The following is a 23,111-nucleotide window of genomic DNA, read 5'->3' on the forward strand; positions in this document are numbered from 1 at the left end:
GGTCTGCCATTTATCGCACTGTAATAGTCAAGTCTTTTGTATGACGGCAGCTTCAGATCTGCTCAAATATTTATTCCTGCTTCATTGGGAAAAGGTGTTCAAAACTCTTTTGAAATGTTTCCAACCATCTCTCAAACAAAGCCGAATTCCTACTAGGATAATGTTGTTTTGCAGTAGCATGGTGGGCGTCTTATAAGCCTCATATGGAAAGTCCTGCCGAAGGAAGAACAAATGGAAAATGTCCCATTTTAAGGTTATATGATCTATTCCTCAACAGGAGCTAATGTAGCATGTGTTTTATATTTTTATAGCGCAAGTTTTTTGTTTTTTTTTCTAAATCCGTGATTCTTTTTCCTAGCCCAGTGTAATGTCTTTACATACATTCATATAGTCTTTGGCCAGTTCAATAGAAATCAAGAGCCAAACATTTTACATTACTTTAGAGTGCCTAGAAGAGGTCCACCCAAGCCTGTGAAATCGTTCAACCATCATACAGATGTTTCCTTTTATCAGCTACTGGGAAGCCAGTATGATACAGCCTCCTTGGTAAGGTAAAGAATTGATTATGGCAGTGGAAGAATAGATTATATAGATGTGGCCAACCTTTACCTGATCGAATTTTATTAAGAACCCTAAAGCTTTAGGATACACAATTTATGGTTTTCCAACATGGGAGTCTATGGGCAACAAATTGCATCACTTGGAAGCATTCATTACAGATATACGTGGGGGCATAATAGAAATGATGGTGCCCTGTGGCAAAATATAGGGGCTCCCCAAAAATGTATTGCTATTTGGCTATTTTTTTTTTTCCCTAACCCCCCCCACAACTCCCATGCTAAGAACTTTGGCCAGCAGAACCTCATAAAAAAAACATCAAATGCTGCAACTCCTCACAGCATAAGTATGGTAAGTGTACAACTTCTTGGCCCTCTTCCCCTCTCAGTGCAGTCCGTTGAGATGGAGGAATGGGCTGTACTGCCTGCGCAGAAATGAGCAGGTTGTGATGAGTGCATCCTTGTGAGCATATTGTGTGTGGCAATCACTGGGGAGGTAGGGCCGTACATTGCTGGTGGGCCCTCCCACGCGCAAGCCCACGAAGCAGCTACCTAACGCGCCTTAGACTAAGGTCTCTCCTTAGACTTCCATACACACTAAAGTCAATCAAACACACCAATTATGTATATAGGGGACATCCTGACTTTCCCTGGTTGGCTAATGGCGGGGGAAAAATTGGGCATGTCAAATTTCAACATCTGATTGGTTTATCTTCACTGGAGATAAGGTGTTGTCAGACAGCACTGGATTTAGTTGAAATGGGGAAGGGTACTGATGGATGGATAGTTCGGCCCATGATCATTCTCTTCCTTTTCCTTAAACTGCTTGCAAAGTACATACATTCAGACTAGAATTAATAAGCTAATTAACCAAAAAGTGTGTTTTGGGGTTTTAAGTGGACATCCATATGTGTTGCATACAAATGTTTGGATTTGAGACCTATAAAATGAGCATGCCAACTAATGCACCACCAACAGTGGAGAGTTTATGGGCAAGAAAACTGAAGATTGCTGCAAGATAGTGTTTTTTTTTTGTTAGTGACTTCTCTAGAAACTGACTTTTTTTTTTACACACTTTGCCTATATCCTCGAATAGGTAATGAGTTGCTGCCAGGGGTAAGCATGCTAATTCTTAGCATCGGAATTAGCTATATGTTGGTTTTTCCTCTCTTTCGTCTTGACTAGACTCGACAGTAAATCTTGAATGTGTACCGAGACTTAAGAATAAATGGGGTTTGGTTGCATAAAGGGAGCAATGCATCAGGAAGTCAGGCGTGCTGAAGTGACTGGCTGAAGTGCAAAACCACTTGATCAAATGCCCCATCAGCTCCATCTCTCCACTGCTCACAAGGCCCGTGGAGCGTTGCCGTTCTATCTTCAAGAAGGAGAAGTTCATACACGGTGACACAGTGATGCAGAATGAATCCAGAGCCGGTGTACCGCTCGCTGCGGCATGATGTATAGACTGACACTCCGCTCTGCTGTGCTGAGACTTCACCTTTTTACCCTGACCAAAAAAATCCCTTTTTATACAGGTTTAGCCTGTTCCTTCCTGTATCCCAATTGGAAGGGTAAAAGGTGGGTTTTTGACTCCGACTGTAAAGTATAATCCCATGCGTGGTGTGCGAATTTCATCTTTACATATCGCTTGCCATTTCGAACAGCGTTTTTAGAACCATGATCTTCTGAAACCCCGGAGACTTCCCACTGTAATTTGTAGCACCTGAGATCAGGAGAAATTGTGATATTCACAAAACAGCAGGAATCGAGAGCTAAATCCCATACATCTGCCGGCTGGGGAACATTGCTTTTACGGGATATAAATTGGGCAGATTGGCTATTTTGACTGGAGACGTGACTTGATGTGAACAAAAGCATGCACCACATCTGATACAATGACACTCTTACCTCTGCTGGGTGCAAACTGCAAATGGCTCTCTAGATTACTGTTTTACCGCAGAAGAAAAAGTTCCCGAAGCCAGTAATTTTACCACTTTATTTCCCGGAAATATAATAATGGGCTGATAATTGCAAATGCCGGAGAACACGGTGAAAGTTTTATCCGCAAGACAAGAAGTTTCTGCTGTGTTCTAAAATAGAAATGTCTTCAATGTGTAACGTGGGGTTACTTGAGTTGCCTCAACAGTTGAAGGTCACTTGGTGTAAGGCTGGTGTAAGACCGCCTGCACACGGACTGGTCGGATCCCGCACAAGAATCCAACCCTGTGCCTGGCTGGTGACACCCGCGTACCTGTCCACAGTCTTATCTGTACTGCGGATGTACCGGCCGGCGCACATGTGCAGTACAGATAATGCCACGCTGTCGCTAGGTAATGACACAGATACCGCAACATTTCCGCAATGTTAATTGTGGAAGGGCCGCAGGTTGGACGGCTTTCATTGACTACAATGGAAGCGGTCCGCACGGAATCCGTGTAGGAATAGAGCATGCTGCAATGCAGAAAATTGCGATTGATTTCCGCTTGTGGGCAAGAAAAAAAAATCGCCTTTTCTTGGCATGCTATGGCAGGTATTTGCTGCGGGATCTGCAGCGAATCCGCAATGTTAATCCGTTGGGTTTGTTTAGAATGCAAGTAATGGATCTGCTGTATGATGGACTCCATTGACTTATGGGTCTGCCTGGCTTCATCATTTTGTATGGGAAGGTTTGGGGGGCATTCGGCACTCTTCTTATGATGGTGGAGTTAGGTGGAAGATGGACCAACCTCCTCCTAGCCTCCATTGTCTGAAGTTGGGATAGCTGTCCCAATAAGGACAATCGTGGGCTAGAACCTAGCCCATTAAAGTCGTTTCACACAGTGTTTCTTTGTAAATGGATAACTGTTTCCATTGGATGTTTTTTTTTTTTTTTTTTTTTTTTTTAGCCAAAGCAAGAAGTGAATTCAAAAGGACTTCTCCTTCCTACTGGTTCCACTTCTGGCTTTGCAGGAATAAGCTTCAATTTTTCAAGCCAGTGTGTGAGACCACCCATATTCTAGAGGCCCCTTTACGAGGAACAACCCTAGCTGTAAGTTGTTAATGGCTGTTTGATTGGCCTAGAACTATGCTTCCATAAATATACAACTATTGAAAACTTTCTGGGGTTCAAAGGTGATGACAGATTCCCTTTAACTACATTATGGGGCTCAAAGGTGAGGGAACGAGGAGTTCGAAGAGCTGTCTGTCATATCTGGTGAACACACACATCGTGACCCTCTTCAGTCAGCCCTACGCACCCTCTCCCATTCATCTATATTAGCCGTACAAAAATTGCGCGCGCTATGAGCGCATGCCAACTTTGCTGGGACACAGTGCAAGAACTGGGAATTGGGGGAGTATGAAACGCAACTCCCCCATTTCCCTCACCGTTTGAGTGATGGTGATAACCGGTTTCCTTCATTAGCGAGCCGCATGGACCTGCATCACTGATGGGGTTGTCTTCCACACGGCAGCTGTATGGCGACTATATGTGACCGTACCCTAAAAGCCAGCTAGACAAGCTCTTCTCTTCATCAGCACTTGCCTATGGGAACATAGCACTCCTTGCGGAAGGACCCCAAATCTCTAAGCAAAGGCAAATGTTGCAGTTGGATATAATGGGCAGACTCCTAGAAAATCGCTACCTATATATTGACCAGTCATTGAATACAGTCTATATATAGGTGGTGCACATTTTTGCTGCCACTTTATACCCATGAACTAATATCAACCATAGGTACAAACGGTAGCAGTAATTTTATAACCATCTCAAATCCAAAAACGCCATCGCTGAGCACTATAGCGAATAAGCAGTCCAGATAGGTTTCTCTATGGCTGTGACCATTGTTGGTAGTCAAAACAAGAGACTGTAAAACTGCCCTACAATAGACTTGTTAATTGGCATTGTTGAGGTGGTTTGTCTCCATTTTCTCTTTTCGGAGATGAATGGCTCTCTATATACTGTATACAACAAGCGGGACCCCAGTAAGCCTTAATTCTTATTGAAATTAGCAAGACTGGAGACGTAATGGAGGTATTAAGTAATAATTATGCCTGCAATGGACTTTACACCAGTTAAACAATCGGGCTAATTTCCATAATGTTCCTTGTCTCCCCTGTTACATTGTGATACAAAGTGGCCCGGCAGGGTCCTGTCCATATTGAACCCTCCCCATGGAGCTGTGTGGTGTGGGTCATACCAGTTGCTAAGCTTTGTAAAATATGTACATTTAATGGAGCATTGTGAGCAGAGCCCCCCTGGGGGATCGCGCCATTCACAAGTGCATCACCAGATTTCACACCACTTCTATCCTTAATGAAATGCTATGACTGCCACCAATTATTGCATGTGAATGACTTGGGCTTTGTTGCTGCAAATGCAGATTGTTTATCCCCCTCATTTACACTCCACATGCTGTAATCACATACTTAACACTTCTGCAACTCATGGAGGTAGCAGAAGATCCAAGAAAACCTTGTTGGCTAGCTGGTTTCTGGTCCTGTGTGAATGCTCCCGAAGGGGGAGAAGCCGGCAATCCAGCGGCAAGTCTTTCTGTTTTAAATACTCTGCCTGCTAAAAATGTTGCGCTCGTGAAATTGCAGAACAGACCGTCAGCCCGTGTAACGCCGCCTGCACATGGGTGGAGATTTGTTGCGGAATCCACGGTCGACGTCCACGCCGGGAATCTGCAGCAAATACCGCCCGTTCTTTCCTATGGAGATCCGCTGCTTCCTACAATTGTGATTTCCACTCGCAGCAGAATAATCGCAGCATGCTACATTTTCATGCGGGCTCCACACGGATGGCTTCGATTGAAGTCAATGGAATTCGTCTGACCCATGGCCCATCCACAGTGATTCCATGTCATTGTCTAGCGACTGCGCGGGGAGAAAAATTTAAAAAGCAAAATGTGTACTGCGCATGTGCGACGGCGACAGACCAGGTATGTGCGGATGTAGCTGCTGCCAGAGCTGGATTCCGCATGCGAAATATGGCTCTGCCATGTGCAGGCGGTTTTAAAAAGCCTTTAACCACTGACTTACGTATAGGAGTCGCTGGGGTCGCAATCGCGACCCAGCCCCTAAGCCAGGAGGGCCCAGAGGGCCTCCTTTCCACACGCTGACTGACTGCAGAGTTACTTTCACTAGGCGCTCTGCGGCTTCTCTCGCACGCTAGCGCCTCCTCCTGGACCTCTGCTCAGTCTTCTCCCCTGTCTTGTCCTCCTTCACGATCACCAGAGGGGAGGAGTCTGAGTGGAGGTTTGGGAGGAAGTGGCTCCCTGCAGCAGAAGCTCCCTGCGGTGCACAGAGGAGCTAGAGAAAGGCAGGCAGACCGAGGGCTTTATATTGTGCCCCCTCCCTGGCTCCTGCAGTCACATTCTCAGCCAACAGGGGAATGGAGGTGGAGCAGCCGACACACAGCGGCAGTCTGACAGAAAGTGTAAGTGATAACTTGTCTCAGTGGGGCAGTGTAATCAGGTAGGGGCATCCTGTGCCAGAAGGGGGGAGAGACAGCCATGAAGGGGCATGGGATGAACCATGCTAGGGCATCCTGTGTGATGGGAGAGCCATAAGCCCGCTCACATAGGCGCTGAATATTGTGGCTCTTTGAACGCCGCAGTAATCGCGGTAAAATGCTCCTTGCAGACATGCGCTCGATTTCGAGCGCTGTTTGCTCTATTTTGCCAGTTTTAGCACACCTCATCAATGATGTTGTGCGCTAAAACCCAGTATGGACCAAAAACGAAATAAAATCGCAGCAAAATACCGCAATCAAAAATTGCAGAGTTTTGCTGAGCGCCTGTGTGAGTGGCTTGAAGCCATGGTCTCACACACCATCAGTAAAACGCTGCACTTCAAAAGCCACGATTTTTGAGCGGTGTTTAGGACCACATTGTACAGCTCTACACTGTTTTTTTTTTTTTTAATTTTTTTTAACGCACCCTATCATTATAATGGGCGATGAGTTGTGGTAAAAAGTGCTTAAACACATGAAAGTAGAGCAGACCGCTCTCGAAAATCGCTGTGTTGGAAACGTCTCATCTGAACGCCTTAGTCTGCCAAGTTCAATTGAGATCAATAGTCATTGTACAGTGTTTACTGTAGTGTTTGAAACGCCGCGGTAAATGCTGTTAGAAAGTGTTGTGTGTGAAAGTGGCCTAAGGGTGTGTTCCCAAGTATGTAAAATGGCGCAGATTGTCCGCAGCGGACAATTCACACCAAGTTCCGCATCAAAAACACATCAACCGGATCGTCCGATTGAAACGAGCTATTCTCCACTACTTGGGCACAGACCCATAAGACCAGTTTCACACGGGCGATAACGCAGAATTATGAAGCCCAGGCTTTTTAATAATTTCTTCCACATTTGTGATGTTGCGTGGAACAAAAAAAACGCTGCCTGCCCTATCTTTGTGCGTTCTGCTCTCTTTTATCACCTATGTTTCCCTATGGAGCCTTCGTTTTATCGTATCGCACAAATGTGCGATTTTAGTGCAATTTTTTTTATTTATTTTTTTTAACATTAGAAACTCCTATTGTCTTTCTCGCAAGAAAACTACAAGTGGCAGCGATGTTTTTGTGAAAAAAAGCATCGCTGACGCTCAGACATCCCCATGCGGAAAACTGCAATATTGCTGCAATTTTGTGATCGCCCTTGTAAACCCAGCCTAAGGGCATAGGGAGGGGGTCCCTAGCTGAACTGCACCCGCCTCATGAGCCTCTAGTTACGCCACTGGCTTTTACACTTTAATAATTTTATTAAATGTTGTTGTCCCACCAAAATAAGATACCCCCCCCACCACCACCACCACCACCCCAACCATAGAATGAGAAACCACATGATCTGGGGAGCTTCCGAGCACTGGGACTCCCACCAATAATGGGAACTGGGGTCCCAACAGTCCTCAAAGGAAGTAGTGGTCGCACTATTGCTGCTACATTCATTTGGGGGCTTCCGGAAGCCCGTGGTCATGATTGGTGGGAGTCCTAGTGGTCGTATTTCCATCAGTCAGCTAGTTATCCCCTATACTGTATACAGTGGGGCATAATTTTTTTTTTTCTTCTTCTTTGGAAATCCCTTTATAATTCTAGGGGTACACCGACTTCTGTGCTGTGAAAGATCAGTGCTTTACTAGCTATGTTGATGAAGCACAGTGGGTCAGCAGTTACCATATTTCCCCAAAAATAAGCCCTTCCCCGATTTTTGACTTTTCGGGAAAGCTTGAAATATAAGCCCTTCCCCTGAAAATTGCACCTAGCTAGACTACATAAAAGAAGAAAAAAATTACCTAGCAAGCGCGATTTTTAACTGCTGTCACATTGGTTCAGCTGTGATTGGCTGAGAGCAGCGCTCGCTGGCCGATCACAGCCATCACTTCCTGGGGGCGGGATTTATGAACGCCGCAACCTAAAAGTCCTGTTCTGTCGGTAGCCGAGGAGTGCAGAGAGCCTGGTGGAGCTACGGAACTTCGTAGACAAGTGAGGGACCCGGACCACGGCTGCTAGGTAAGTATTAATAAGACCCCCCCCTGAAAATAAGACCTAGTGCCTATTTTGGGGCAAAAATGTATATAAGGCGGGGTCTTTTTTTCAGGGAAACACAATTGCTAGCACCTTTGCATTGCAGAGCTAGGGTTCTGGGTTCAAGTGTTCATGAAGTTTGTATATTTCCATGGGTTTCCTCCAAGTATTCAGGTTTCCTCTTACACTCCAAAAACATACTACCGTAATAGGCAAACTTAGATTGTGAGCCCCAATGGGCACAAAACCCGGTGCATAGCACTGCAAAATATGTATAGATGAGTAAGATAAAAGGTGAGTGTGGTCCCAGTGAAATCCAGCAGGTTTGGGTCTCTGCCAACCGTTGTGCTGCTGTAACTTGTCCATTACGATGTGCTGCCACATCTCCAGTAATTAATGTGAATGCGGCCACAACACTGCAGGCTTCGGCACATCACATGGCCAGAGTCACCAAAGGGTGCAAATGTTGTTGGAGGTTTTCAGAGCCCGAGACAAAGTAGCCTTCGTGGGAATAGACCTGTTCTGGGCTGCATGTGCCCGCAGAAGAATGCGTAAGGTCAACCTTACCGACCTTCACATTACTACTGGAATATACCGTAGCCTTCAGCATTTGTTACTTATTAATGGTAGGTGTGGCTTTTAGGGGGCCCCCCCAGCATTGGAAAAGTCTGATTTTATGGTCAATAACCGTCACTCTTGCATATGGGCTTTGTCTGATGCTACAGCTCATCCCTATGCAAGTGAATGGAGATGAACTGGAATAAACTATGGAGGGTGGACTAGTTGTGGAGCAGTCCATGCAGGTTATCCTTGCCCAAGGAGTAATCTCTATCCAAAGGTTATATTGAACAGCTTCTGTTGAGTTTCATATTGCTGGATGTCACGCATGATCACTGCATTGCATGATTAATGATTATTTAGCTTTTATTGATCTTGTTTCCTCAATGACTGGTACATTAGGCCTTATCTGGCAGATCAACCGGCTGAAACCGCCAACTCATTACAGGATACATGTACCAATGAGTCAGTCATGCTGTATAACGTGACACAAGTGCAATGTGAAAACTGCAGTGTACAACATAGCGGTCATTGAAATGAGAGAGGTCTGCGAAAAAGCCACTTCCTACAGTACAGTATCACCCCTCTCTGGATAATAAAAGGGGGGTTCCCCAATGACCTCTGTATGGGCTAGTAGAACACTTAAAATGGGTCACCTGATTTAATGGAACCTCTATAAATATGGTGAGGAATACCTACCAGTAGCATGAGTATTTTTATTTTTTACAAAATACGCTGCCCTCATAGGCTCCAGTGAGTGAGCCCTTAAAGGGTTTTCCCACTACTTAAAATTGCTCTACAGTCATTTTGTACTTCCTGGTTGCTGCTGACCAGGACATGCTGCCAATCACTGGCTATAGAAGGTCACTGCTGTGACCACTGATTGGCTGCAGTAGTCACATGTTCTGCTTAGCAGAAACCAGGAAGTTTAAAAAAAAAAAAAAAAAAAAAAAAAGCAACGAGGCATCGTTAAGTCATGGGAAAACCTCTTTCAAGACTATTCTCTAAGATGAAAATGGAGCAAGTGTATAAGATTAAGCTTTTGCAGTTGTGAAATATACTAGAAACAGTTGAATGGCGTGCGCCATAAATTTTCTTGGGTCATGTGACCTTTTTGAAGTGGCCTCAGATTGGCATGGACAGTTACTGCATTTTTCGCAATATTCCCATAAGAGTCAAGAGGGGGGTCAAAGAGAGCACTCAAAAAGTGGATAGAGACATTTGGGGGATGGCATCTCTCCCCAAGGAGAGCATCCAGAAGGGGTATGAGAAGACACAAAAATGTAACTCTTTGTTTCATTACTTAACTTTTTTCTAGTTGCATTACACTTTTTCTTTAAAAAAAAAAACTTTTAGGTACATGTCCCTGGGAGCAGGAGACTCCTCGATATTTTTTGCCCGCATCCACTAACACATTTTTTTGCAGATAGTGACTTGAGAAACCCTTGTGTCCCATTTAAACTACACGACCCTCAGGGAGTCTCCTTCATCTATCTTCCCTCACACAAAACTTCCTGTTCTTCTCCCTCTCCGAGGACCGCAGAACATGCTTGTCAGATGCAGGTAGTTATAGGATGAAAGGCCCTTTTGATTAACTGCCACTAAGTTAGGAATGACAGACTCATTTTTAATGTGAAAGCGAAAGGTCTCTTGATATTTAGTGGTAAGGAGAGATGTTTGAGGAGGAGGGGAGGTGGTGGGGGACTCTAAGAGATTGATGTGGCCTATAGCTCAACAGAACCTGCTTGTGTGCAAACAATATGGCCATTAAGGACCTGGAGACCATTTGAGTCTGTGATTTGTATACAGTAGACTTCCTGCCATTTGTCCCTTTTCGAATCCTCTTAACTTTTTAACCTTTTTACCCTCCCAGGTACTTTATTTCAGATATTTATCAAATCTTATATGTCCATCAAATCTTATGTCCGTCATTCTTGGAATCTTTTTGCAACAGTTTCTTGACATCTAGCAATTCAAAATTGAGTGATCCTTCCAAGTAAATTCAAAAAATTTTTTTACTATTCGTTCACTTCTTGTTACCGTTGCATAAAAACCATCGCTGGATCGCGGGATTCTCGCTCAGTGTAAATTCTCCGTACTCAGGGCTTCACATAGGTGAAGTGGTGAGCGAGAAGCCTGCATGCAGTCCAGGCCTAATGACCTTGGCGGTGAGGTCTGCACTCGTGCGGTGCTTTAGATGACTGTCGTCCGGTATAAATGGGACGGAACCGTGTTTAATAGTCATTAATTTTGGTAATTAAAAACAATTTTTTTCCAACTGATGAATAGCAAATCGACTCCAGCCGTAGGAAGACTTATCTTTCAGAGTTGTCAGCTTACATGGTTTTATAGGGAAGCGTCCTTTTTTTTTTTTTTTTTTTTTTTTTTTTTTTAAGAGGATACAATTGGGGGGCAAGGGCAAAAACAGCCATTATGTATTGGATTAATCCATTCTATAATGGGTTGGATGCTTGTCCCGATCACTCCTGTCTCGTTCAGCTTTGGGCATCGCTGCACTGGGTCTTGGCTCCCTTCAGAATCGGATTGTAGTGTACAAAAGCACATTCTCCTGATTCTAAACAGTCGCCAAGTCCTCCGGCAGTGGTGCGGTACGTTTGCCCTGGCCCGCTGCTCAAGGATCCCTCTGGATGAAAGCCGCCTTGTTTCTTTTGTTTTACCCCTTTTTAGGTTTTTGCCACAACTATACCTCTTGATGGGCAGAGTAGGCTTTGCCAGCTGGAGTATCCTATATAAATGCCATAAATGAAGGGTCGTATTAGGACACACTTGCTGTGCACGTTTCCATGTAGGTCTCATCATCGAGCCTGCGGTGATGCATCTCCAAGGACTACCTTGAGAGAGTGATCACACTTTATGTAATTATCCATATGATTAGCACACCTGCACCTTCAATGTAATCTGCATTGATAATATGAAGTGATTTCAGGGCATCTTTTTTTCGGATGCCTTAGTAGCGACGCACTGCATAGGAGCAGATCACATGGGAGGGGGGATACATTTTTTTTCTATTTCTTTCCATTATATACTAGGAAATAATCTAAATATCACATGCTCATGAAAATCCTTCACCCAGTAAGTTGGCTATAGTTGGACTGCAGGTAGGTTGACAAGGAGCACTACAGGTGAATTGTTATACCTTGTGCGGGGCCTAGAGGGCAGTGCATGACATACAGATTTAGGCCCCTGTCCGCGGGTGTGATTTAGCCGGTAGTAAATCGGCGGCGAATCACGCCGTCTGAAGCTATACATAGCATTGCTATGGAAAGCGCCAGCATGCTGTGAACTGCCCCGATTCTCCGCGGTCAGCCTATCAGATTAGGCTGACTGGCGGAGATTCGTCAGCGGCTCCTGCTCCCGCAGTGGAGCTCCACCGCGGGATACCGCAATGCCCGTGGACAGTGGCCCATAGGCTGCATGTCCATGGGTGTGATTCCGCTGGCGATAAATCACAGCGAATCACGATGTCTGAAGCTTTCCAGCCACGGCAGCTACGAGCAGAGAATCAGCGATTCTCTGCTTGTGGGATTCAAATCGCAGCATGCTGCAAATTGCCTCAATTCTCTGCGGTGAGCCGATCTGTCAAATAGGCTCAGTGCGGAGAAACGTCAGCTGTCTCCGGCAGCCGATATTTGCCACGCGATATCGCTACGCCCGTGGATAGACTGCCTTAAACTGTTGTGCACCGCCCCCTTCAGGTTCTGCCTTATGCATTAACACAATGGAGGACATTAAGGGCCCCTTCACACTAGTGATTGCCATTTTACTGCGAGAAAATTGCATCTTTGTTCCCACGGTTTTAGAGCGTCAGCGATACTTTTTTTTTTTTTTTTTCTCGCAAAAAACATTGCTGCTACTTGCAATTTTCTTGCACTATTTTTTGTGTGTGTGGAAGTCAATGGCACTCTGGAATGCTAAATGCATTGCACGAAAATCGCAAGTTCTATTTTGCAATAAAAGGGAGACTCCATGGGGAAGATTGGGTAATTAAAAAAAAAAAAACGTAAAGGGTAAAGCATGGGGCATTACTTCAGAATCCAACATATTTGTTTTTCCACTTTTTCTCAGACGTGAATGACCATTATTCCTTATGGGAGCAAAAAACCTAACGTGTATATGTATAAATCTGCACAATGCAAGGTTTTTTCTTTCTCTCCTGCTCTCGTAGGGTAAACGGGGTTCTTTTATTCAAAACGCAATCAGTGAAAAATAAAACGTGCTGCGGAAAATCTCAGATTGAAATGTACGCACAGAAAACGGGTTCTTTTTCCCGTGCGATTTCTGTGCACCCGCAATGTACATAAACCGTGTGGGAAGATCGCCGGTGTGGGTTCGCCCTGAGGCTGGTTTCACATGGGTAAGTTTGTGTGCAGGCCGTGTGCCTCACTAGGCACAAAACGGGCCCCCTTGTGTCCAATGTCTATATACATGGGGAATTTGTCTCTTGCAACAATGTTACGAGATAGAAATATCGCAGCACGTTTTATTTTTCAGCGAGACTGCAGAAGTCTTGCCCATTGTTTCCAATGGGTGCTGTAAGAAAAGTGTACGTGCGCAATGCAATTTATTTTCTACAAGGGGAAAAAATGTGCTTTTCATACGCGTGGGTATTGCATGTTCAGCGATGCGTAACCTTTTTTTTTTTTTTTTTTTTTTTACATATGAGCGGAATTCTCCCCCCCCCCCAAATGGCACCGCGATGCCGGGGAAACAAATCACAGCATGTTCTCTCTGGCTGTGTGATCTCGCAGCAGTGCCGGTCCCATTAGAAACAGTGGGACAAACTCTGCGATTCTCTGCAGCGGCTATGACAGCTGCGCTGGAGGATCCCTGAATCCCCGAAGTGATGTGAGGCTGTTTTTCCAATGGAAACTCCTCGCTTCCGCGGGGATTTCACATGGATGGCGAGTGGGATATGGGGTGGGATTCACGGCCCCATATCTCGCTCGCCCGTGCGAAGTTAACCTTTAAGTGCATTTTATTTGGTCCGAGTAGCTGTGGCCCGTAATACCCAGTCTTGCTTTTTTCTGTCTCTCAGCAGACTTTTCATTTGCGTAATTATGTACCGCATTTACGCATGTAAAAAATGCACAGAGTGCCATTGGTTTTGTGTGCAGATGCGCAGCGAGTACACCCTTCCGCACGCCCTTTGATTTCCGTGGGCTTCTACTGCACATAACACACACCATGATGGGAAATGCTGCGGTAAAATTCGCTCAAGTGAGAAAACCCATTGAAATCCAAGGGCTCTATTGCCGGCGTATCCTGCAGAAATGCGTTAATTTGAATAAGCCCTAATAGCTACAGTACAAACGGATGGAGAAAAGGAAGAGGAGTCGCCTTATTCCGCTCTATGATGTACAATAGGCTGACTGCTCCTGAATTAACCCTAAAGTATCCGTTGCTCACACTGTAATGCTCGCCTTACTCATGTAGGTGGGGGAAGTCCTCTGCCCATCATTATCCTCTATTTGTCGTCTTCTTGGCACTAGTTGCCCCCTCGGCTTCAGCTAGATGGGTTGCAGCCGTGGGAGCCTCTAGGGTTCCTATTATATAGCACAAAGCCCTGGATTTCGGGCTGTCGCACAGGCGAGGGAGGCACAGGCTCCAGGGGAGGGACTGGCAAGTAACACTTCAGGAACTGCCGGATCGCTCGCTCCTTACTGTACAGCGATTATTGCCTTTGGACTATTTTCTTCATCTGGGATATTGAACCCCTATGACACTGAGCAGATAAGACTGGCGGTCCCTGCCTTCTCCCAGCGGGAATGAGGACAGTGGGCATATGTGGAAGGTGCCTGGGATTCCTCTGCATACACCTGTCTCAGGTACAGCTTGCTGATCTTGGCATGGCAGCAGGTGAAACCTGTTAGAGCAGGTAAGGGAGTACAATGCACACAGGATGAGCTGAGGATTGTAGTACTACCACCGCTAGGAAACTACTTGGCCTCATATGGGGTCTTACAAAGTAGGCGGACTCTTATTAGGGGAGGGGGGGCGGGGGCTTTTTTTTTTTTTTTTTTTTATCCCTCGATCAGAACCATAATTAATTTGATTTCTGCTAACTTTTTTTTAACTATGATCTTGAAAAACATGGATTCGGCTTCTTGCTTGCTTACTTTCTCCTCCTCCCCCCTCTCCCCCTTCCCCCAGGCACCTGTGTAACTTGAGGAGGTGCTCCAGGTAACTGCGGGCAGAGGTAGGGCGTAGGTCATGTGTGCTGTTCTGGAAAGGGTTCATACTCCACTACTTGCTGAAGGCTGCTAGACCGTATGTGATGGGCTGGGGAGTAAAGATGGCTTCACCACGCAGAAAACGGAATTCTTCCTGGGCGCTATGTCATTAGTGCTAGCCTGCAGGTGACAGTCACAGCTTGCTTACTGAAATGCAGGTGAGGCGGGAATCTATGGGAAGATTAAGATCTGTGATTCCACTGTCATGACATAACTAGTACGGCAGCACTGCATACCTAGGGTTCTGTTGGTCACGCCACGTTGAAACCGCGCCACTCTTCTCCATGGGCCGTAATTGGCATTGCTGGTATAACTCTATTTATTTTATTTATTTATATATAATGTGTGTGTGTGTGTGTGTGTGTGTGTGTTCTTTACATGACATTTTTATTTATTTTTTAGTGCATTTTGGGGTGGTGATTTTTTTAAATTTTTTGTCTCCCTACTATACCCCTGTAGTTTTGCTTTGAACCCTTCCCTGACACACGGACGTCTATGGAAAAATGCCACCACAGTACATAACTCTGTAGATGACTATTTTACTGTAGTTATTGTATTTTACCCTATTTCACGCCTCCCCCCCCCCCCCCCCCCCTTCCCTCCTCACCACCTTCCCCAAAGTAAGGGGAAAATGTACCAAGATAGGATGTAGTATATTTCATGTTTTCTATTGCCCTAAAGCAAGCATCTTATTGTGGCATTTGTGCCACGAAGAATGCAGTGCGAGTCAAAATGCCATTCCTGCAACTGCCCTTAGGGTATGTTCACACATGCCATAAGTGCGGCACATCTTAAAGGGGTTGCGGTTCTCAGTGCAGAGGCTGACTACAGCCTGTAGACCAAGACCAGGTACTGAGCGGCATGGCGGGAGGTGCGGGGAGTCGGGAGAGAGGAGTAGTTTGTAGCTTGGCGAAAATGGTTTAAAAAAAATTAGGACAATCCCTTTAAATCTGCAGCATTTCAATTCATGCTGTGGATTTTGCATCTGTAGGTGAGAATGAAAGCTTTATGCCAATTGCATGCAGATCTGCACCGAACTGCTGCAGGAATTCAGCCGTGTAAATGTAGCGTTAATGATTGGAATAGAGGGGAGGAAAAAGCCGCCGCCGTGATCCTTGCACCTTTTAGTTTATCCATCAAGTTAGAAAAGTTCGCTAACCTATAGCTGGGTCTCGGAGGGTCTGTAATTAGCTAGTTGTGTGCTTTTTTTTTTTTTTTTTTTTTTTTTTTTTTTGATTATAGCCTATTTTGCAGTTATAAGTTACTATTTTTAACACTTCCTGATATTTCAATGTAAAGAAAAACTAAACAGAAAAACTGCTTTTTTTTTTTTTTAATAGACATAGAATTTAGACAATGTACTTAATATATTGCTATTTTTTTTTATATACGATGTATTAGGAGCCTAATAAGCATTCTTTGTACAGGTGATGGTTTAATTACATTCGTTAGCTTTCTGTCTGAGTCATTATTGTTCAAGTTCTCAGCACGGTAAATATTAAGCAAGTCCTCTAATCTCTCAGGTGTGGCTTTACTTTGTGTCCTTATCAGGGCCACAATTACTAGGTGTATGTGACAAACGTTAGCAAGGGGTGTGTAATAATTTTTTTTTTTTTCTGGACTGTGTTACTAGTTAGACAAAGCATTTCAATTGCCAACCAACACCTGCATTCCACAATAGGGTGTCCGCTGCATGCTTTGCATGATTAGCATATGAATAATTGAAACTCTGGGCTGTCTTCTCATTGGCCTGCATGTTATTCTGACCTTAACCTTGTTTCCCTTTTTTGTCTGGCTTTGCTTGCAGAGTGGCCATACCTGTTGAAACTAAGAATGAAGAAGGTAGTCTCCTGTTTTTACTTATGGCTTCTTCTCCAGCTTCCCCTCATTGGATCTTCCACTCGGGTGAAATACAAAGTAGAGGAAGAACAACCACCTAATGTATTGATTGGAAGCTTAGCTGCTGACTATGGCTATCCGGATTCTAAGCACCTGTATAAGCTGGAAATGGGACAACCATACCTACGTGTGGATGGAAAGACTGGGGATATCTATACCACAGAGGATGCCATGGATCGAGAATCTCTACGAGACTGCCAGAACTTGTTCCCAGGCCAGCCATGCTATTTGGAGTTTGAGGTGTCCATGACTGATTTAATGTCCCCAGTTCCCCGGCTACTTGATGGTCAAATCGAGATTTTGGACATTAATGATAACACGCCAAACTTTGCCTCTCCAGTTCTTACTGTCGCTATTCCAGAAAATACCAACATTGGAATGCTTTTCCCAATCCCAGCTGCTACTGACCGGGACTCCGGAGTGAATGGAGTGGCTTCTTATGAGTTGATTGTGGGGCCTGAAGCACATGAACTTTTTGGACTGCAGGTAGCTGAGGACCAAGATGAAAAGCAACCCCAGCTTATTGTGATGGGAAGTCTTGACCGTGAACAGAGGGACTCGTATGATCTCACAATTAAGGTACAAGATGGTGGAAAGACCCCAAGAGCTAGCAGTGCTTTGTTGCGTATTTCTATCCTTGACACTAATGACAACGCTCCAAAGTTTGAGAAGATGGCTTATGAAGCAGTGTTGCCTGAAAACAGCCCAATGGGGCACTCTGTACTCCAGGTAAGCAGAACATCTTTAATTTTATTTTCCCCGCTTGCATTTGACTCTTAAAATCCCTTTTATAGACAAGTTCAAGAGCGGAAGACACTTTGTCAGCATGTGTACCTGTTTTCCATCAGATAAGTAATTAAAGTATGTACTCTGTGTCTAATGGAGTGGCTCTTCCATTCTCTTCAGGATTATAGCCTGAAGGAATTAAGCGGTGGTTGGATGAGAATGTTTAATGTAATATGTACAGCAGAGATCAAGTTAAAGCAATCTAGGGACGGGCATCTTTTAGTAGACTTTTTCCGGAAATGCAGCATTTCGATTTAGTCTTTTAGTTACTTTATTATAGGCCTATTATATTAAACAGGTAAACGAGGATCACATGCCCCCAAAAAACCCAAATCTCCAATTATGGAATTATTACTAATTGCTCAAATTTCCCCAGACTGGATTTAATTTGTGTTATGGTTCAGTTATGTAGATAATTTACAACCAATATATGAAATCACATCGAAATGACCTTTTTGGAGACTTACACATGTAGCCACAGTAGGACAGTATCTGGGCGATTTGCCAACTCCTCAGCCTATAATTTTGTTGGCCAATTTGATTTCAGTGAGCTCTAAATGGCCTTGATTTCTCCCCATTTTTAGGTGTCCAGAGGGACCGGGTCGTTTGCTTCGCTCCAGTAAATGGAGATATTTTTCGTCCTTTTTAACTTTTTAATCTATCTTTTGAGTTGAAGTGTAAAAACATTAAATTCTCCGTTGTAGAATCGGCCCGTTTCTGTTTCTTTTTCGAATGTCTTTCATGGTGAGTGACTTCACCGCTAGTAATCACATACCTCATCTATATGATTGTATGACATATCTACATGTAAGTTGATAATTCTCGTATTTCAAAAGCCCATATCCAGGCTTTTTCAGAATAGTGAATTTTTTTTTTCCCTTATCGATGTTATCTGACTTTATCATGACCGTTTCGGTTCCCCTTAGCAGTAAGTAGTTCCAGGTGACTGCATTACAGGATTTTTTACATTCCTTACGTATATTATAACTTGGGCCTTTGCCTGACTAAGAACAGGTTGAGTGAGTTTTTGTGATGGTAGTTTATTCAGATGAATATTCCGGAAACGAATCCAACTTTGACCCACATGAATGAGATTATTTTTTTTTTCCCTCTTCCTTCACATGACCTTTTTGGTTGCTTTCTCATGTTGTAACAAATTGGATCTGTCAGGATGGCATGTGTTACTCCAGTTTTTCACATTCATGCTCCAGGTCAAAGGTCTATGACCTTTCTGGGAAAATCTTCCAGGGTTCCCAGTCTAGGTATGATGGCTGACAGCCATGCTATCATTCAGCCAACTTATAACCTTCCCAGATCCTCCACAAATATGCACTTACTGTTCTGTATGTTATGTGAGTTAGAGACTGGGTGGGTTAGTGGTTGTCTGACATGCCTGAAGATGAAAGATCAGGAAGGTTAACGGAGCTTATGTAGAACTCGAAAAGCAGGCCTGCTTTCTTACAGGAACTGCTCTACACATGTCCATGGGTTTGTGTCTGCTATTTCAACTCAGCTGCATTGAAATGAATGTTGCTGTACTGCCATACCACATGCACACTATAAACAGCTCTCTGTGTATGGTTTTCTGGCTTGGTTTCCCATTCCCAATCATTAAGACGTGTTAAGTCACATTTGAAGGAATGCTTCCATCTAATAGGTTGTGCTGCAGAGGTATTTTTCCATCTTTTTTTTATTTGCATAAATTACCCAGAGGAGCTTGTATAGCCTTAAGCCTCCTCACTCACCTGTGTGTCCCCACTCCACTTTTAGGTGCTCTCTTTGGGGAGAGACTGTACAATTTCCTGTCCCACTTGCCCCATAGGGGTCTCCACACACTTTTTGAGTGCTCTCCTTAAGGAGACACAACACCTCTCCTGACCTTCCTCATTTGGTTAAACCGCTCCCAAGATGAGTGACAGGAGATGACCAGCTCTAAGAAAAAAGAAATGGAGATCCTCTTATCGGAAGCTGAATATACTATATGTGGCCACCTAGTGGTCGCAGTGTGGATTTTAGCCTATCAAAGCTTTTGCTAGCATGTCAATAAATTTTAAGTAGTTAAAACAAAAATTTGAGGAAAGTTTTTAAAGTTGGACTCCTCTGTATTTCACTGTTTGTAGAATGATTCGGCCATGGTTTTTTTTTTTTTTTTTTCTCCAATCCTGTACAGCCCAGTTAAAATAAACCTTTCTGGTCCTTATTTGCCCAAAAAGTAGACTTCAGGTGACTATTGACCCTTTTGAGGAGCAAGAAACCTATTTGTCTCATAGTTTTAAACTGGTATGAGACCAATATGTCCTCAAAGGGTTAACCTGTTCATGTATGCCTCTTTGTGGTCAAGCGATCCTATCAAAATTAATAAATAAGTTTAACCTGTTAGTAGAATAAAATAATAATCTCTAAGAATGTACCGCACAGATGGGACTAAAACATCTACACTATTTTGTTTCTCATCAAAACTGGTGGCATGCACAGATAAATATCTAATACTAGTCTGTTTCTAATGTATCGAATGATGACCAATTGGTTTCAGAGGAATGGAAATCTAATTGGACATGAATAAATGATTAAAGTGGTAATAAATATTGTTGAATGCTATACATTTTCCGTGTGGTGCCCATTTTCCATCTGGGCTATACTGCTGGTGGGTCTGGTCTCACATAATTCCCTTCTGCTCCATGTGATGTACCCTCTTACACTCTTGTACTGGAGTGAGCATGTTTGAAAGTGAGGACTTTTTCAGTTCAGCAGCACATTGATCTGAGCTCTGTCCCATATTTTAATTGTAGCAACGTGTTTTGAGCTAGTTCAGAATCACGTCTGTCATGGTAGAGTGACTTTGACACCGTCAATATGTGATCAAAGCAAATCCCTCACTTCATGGCTGTGTTGACCTATTTGCCAGATATTCATTTCTTAGGATTGATTCTGGGTTATCAAATCTGGAAAACATAGTATTGTGTTTTTTTTCGATTTTTGTTGGCGTATCGGGGCTAAATGTGTTGTCCCTCTGAAGGTTTATAATGTCGTTTTTGGTTGATCAGAAACAAAATACCTTATTGGTCATTTAATCCATTGTCCTCACTAAATTTTGATTATACTCCTAAATAGTATGTCAATTACCATTTCATTAAGATTTCTTCATTATGGCTTGAAAATATAAATACTTAGCTGCTAAATCCACAATATGTACACCTGTCTATTTCAACCACAAAAATTAATGCTTTTATAACTCAACTGCTCTGCTTTTTGTTTCTTGTTTTTTTTTTTAGGTTAAAGCCAATGATTCTGACCAAGGACCCAATGCGGAGATAGACTATTCCTTCCATCAGCCCTCAGATGTTGTGCGACGGTTACTACACCTAGATAGATCAACTGGTCTGATAACCGTGCAGGGTTCCATAGATCGTGAAGATGTTGGAACACTTCGATTCTCTGTAGTGGCCAAAGATAAAGGATCCAACCCCAAATCGGCACGTACTCAAGTCACAATTACCATTCGTGATACAAATGACAACAAACCAGTAATTGACATCAGAGGGTTTGGTCTCGTAACTCATCAGGATGGTGTTGCAAATATTTCTGAAGATGTTCCAGTAGAGACACCAGTGGCCTTGGTACAAGTTTCTGACATTGATGAGGGTGAAAATGCTGCTGTAACTTGTGTCGTGGCCAGGGATGTTCCCTTCCAGCTGAAGCAGGTTAGTGATACTGGAACGGACAGCAAAAAGAAGTACTTTCTGCAAACCACCACACCATTGGACTATGAGGCTGTGAAAGAATATACTATTGAAATTGTCGCAGTCGACTCCGGAAATCCTCCCCTTTCCAGCACGAACTCTCTTAAGGTGCAGGTAACTGATGTGAATGACAATGCTCCGGTCTTCACTCAGAGCTTGATGGAAGTGATCTTCAAAGAGAATAATTCGCCTGATGATCTTGTGATGGAAGTTAGTGCAACTGATGCTGATAGTGGCTCCAATGCTCAGATATCTTACTCCATACTTGCTGACCCCACAACTCGGGGCATCTTTTCAATCAACCCGGACTCTGGTCAGATTAGAGTTAACACTGTATTGGATCGGGAGTCAACAGAACAGTACAATTTCCATGTAGTGGCTGCAGACAAAGGCACTCCAAGCCTAAAAGGCACTGCCTCTGTTGTAATTACAGTGCTGGACTGCAATGACAATGATCCAAAGTTTATGCTGAATGGCTATAATTTTTCAGTTATGGAGAATATGCCCCGGTTGAGCCCTGTAGGTATGGTCACTGTCATAGATGCAGACAAAGGTGAAAATGCTCGTATCCAACTCTCAGTAGAACCTGAAAGTGGAGAATTTGTCATCCAGAATGGGACAGGCACTATTCTTTCCAGCATCTCCTTTGACCGGGAACATCAAAGCACATATACCTTCCGGTTGAAGGCGGTGGACGGAGGGGACCCGCCCCGTTCAGCATATGTTGGAGTGACTATTAATGTCCTTGATGAGAATGATAATGCTCCAGTGATTGTTGTACCATCAAATATTTCATATGCTTATCTAACACCTTCAACTCATCCAGGTACACAAGTCAACAAGGTACGGGCTGAGGACATGGACACGGGCATAAATGCAGAGCTTCATTACAGTATTGCAAGTGGTAATCCTTTTGATCTATTCCAAATAACTCCTACGGGAGGTGAGGTTACCCTAGAAAAACAGATTTTAAGAAAACATCATGGTCTGCATCGTTTAGTAGTAAGGGTGAATGATCGAGGAAAGCCTTCCAGGCATGGCACAGCCCTGGTCCATTTCTTTATAAATGAAACACTGACAAACCAGACCTATGTAGAGACTTTACTTGGCCACAGCCAGGATACACCTTTAGACATTGATATTGCTGGAGATCCAGAATACGAACGTAATAAACAGCAGCGAAACATTGTATTTGGTGTAATTGCTGGCATCATGGCAGTTATCCTTGTCATTGTGGTGGTGGTTTTGGTCAGATATTGTCGACAAAAGGAAGCTAAAAGTGGTTATCAAGCAGGAAAGAAGGAATCGAAAGATCTCTATGCTCCAAAACAAAGTAATAAGAACAATAAAAATAAAATCAAAGCAAAGAAAAGCAAGTCTCCAAAACCACCCAAGCCTGTCGAAGAAGATGAGGAAACTGGGTTACAAAAGTCCCTCAAATTTAACCTGATGAGTGATTCTGTTGGAGACAGCCCACGAATCCATTTACCTTTGAACTACCCACCAGGAAGCCCAGACTTGGGACGCCATTACCGTTCAAACTCCCCCTTGCCATCCATCCAACTTCAGCCACAATCTCCATCTGCCTCCAAGAAGCACCAGGTTGTGCAAGACCTTCCGGCGGCTAACACCTTTGTTGGAACTGGGGACAACAATTCCACTGGCTCTGATCAGTACTCGGATTACAGCTATCGGACCAATCCCCAGAAATACAACCATAAGCAGGTAGGCGATTACTTCCTACGTGAGGCATCCAAAGATGGCACTCTAGCATGGACTGACGTATGGTGATGCCTGTCTTCAAATGAGGGGTTGAAGTC

At 43.9% G+C, this 23,111-nt stretch overlaps 1 protein-coding gene across 6 annotated transcripts in view; it reads left to right on the forward strand.

The window, feature by feature from the left end:
• Positions 1-23,111, forward strand: part of PCDH1 (protocadherin 1) — a 188,942-nt gene that overhangs the window by 19,295 nt on the left and 146,536 nt on the right. For 3 of the 6 annotated variants that reach the window (XM_066590562.1, XM_066590567.1, XM_066590568.1), the window contains exons 2-3: positions 16,674-17,494; positions 20,824-23,016. In XM_066590562.1, the coding sequence (XP_066446659.1) occupies positions 16,674-17,494; positions 20,824-23,016 (3,014 nt within the window). Of the gene's footprint in view, positions 1-14,292; positions 14,512-14,891; positions 15,025-16,673; positions 17,495-20,823; positions 23,017-23,111 lie in introns of those variants that run through there. The other 3 variants (XM_066590563.1, XM_066590565.1, XM_066590566.1) reach the window with 3 other exon arrangements.

The sequence above is a fragment of the Eleutherodactylus coqui genome, chromosome 2 (assembly GCF_035609145.1).
Source record: "Eleutherodactylus coqui strain aEleCoq1 chromosome 2, aEleCoq1.hap1, whole genome shotgun sequence".
In the NCBI taxonomy this organism is placed as follows: domain Eukaryota; kingdom Metazoa; phylum Chordata; class Amphibia; order Anura; family Eleutherodactylidae; genus Eleutherodactylus; species Eleutherodactylus coqui.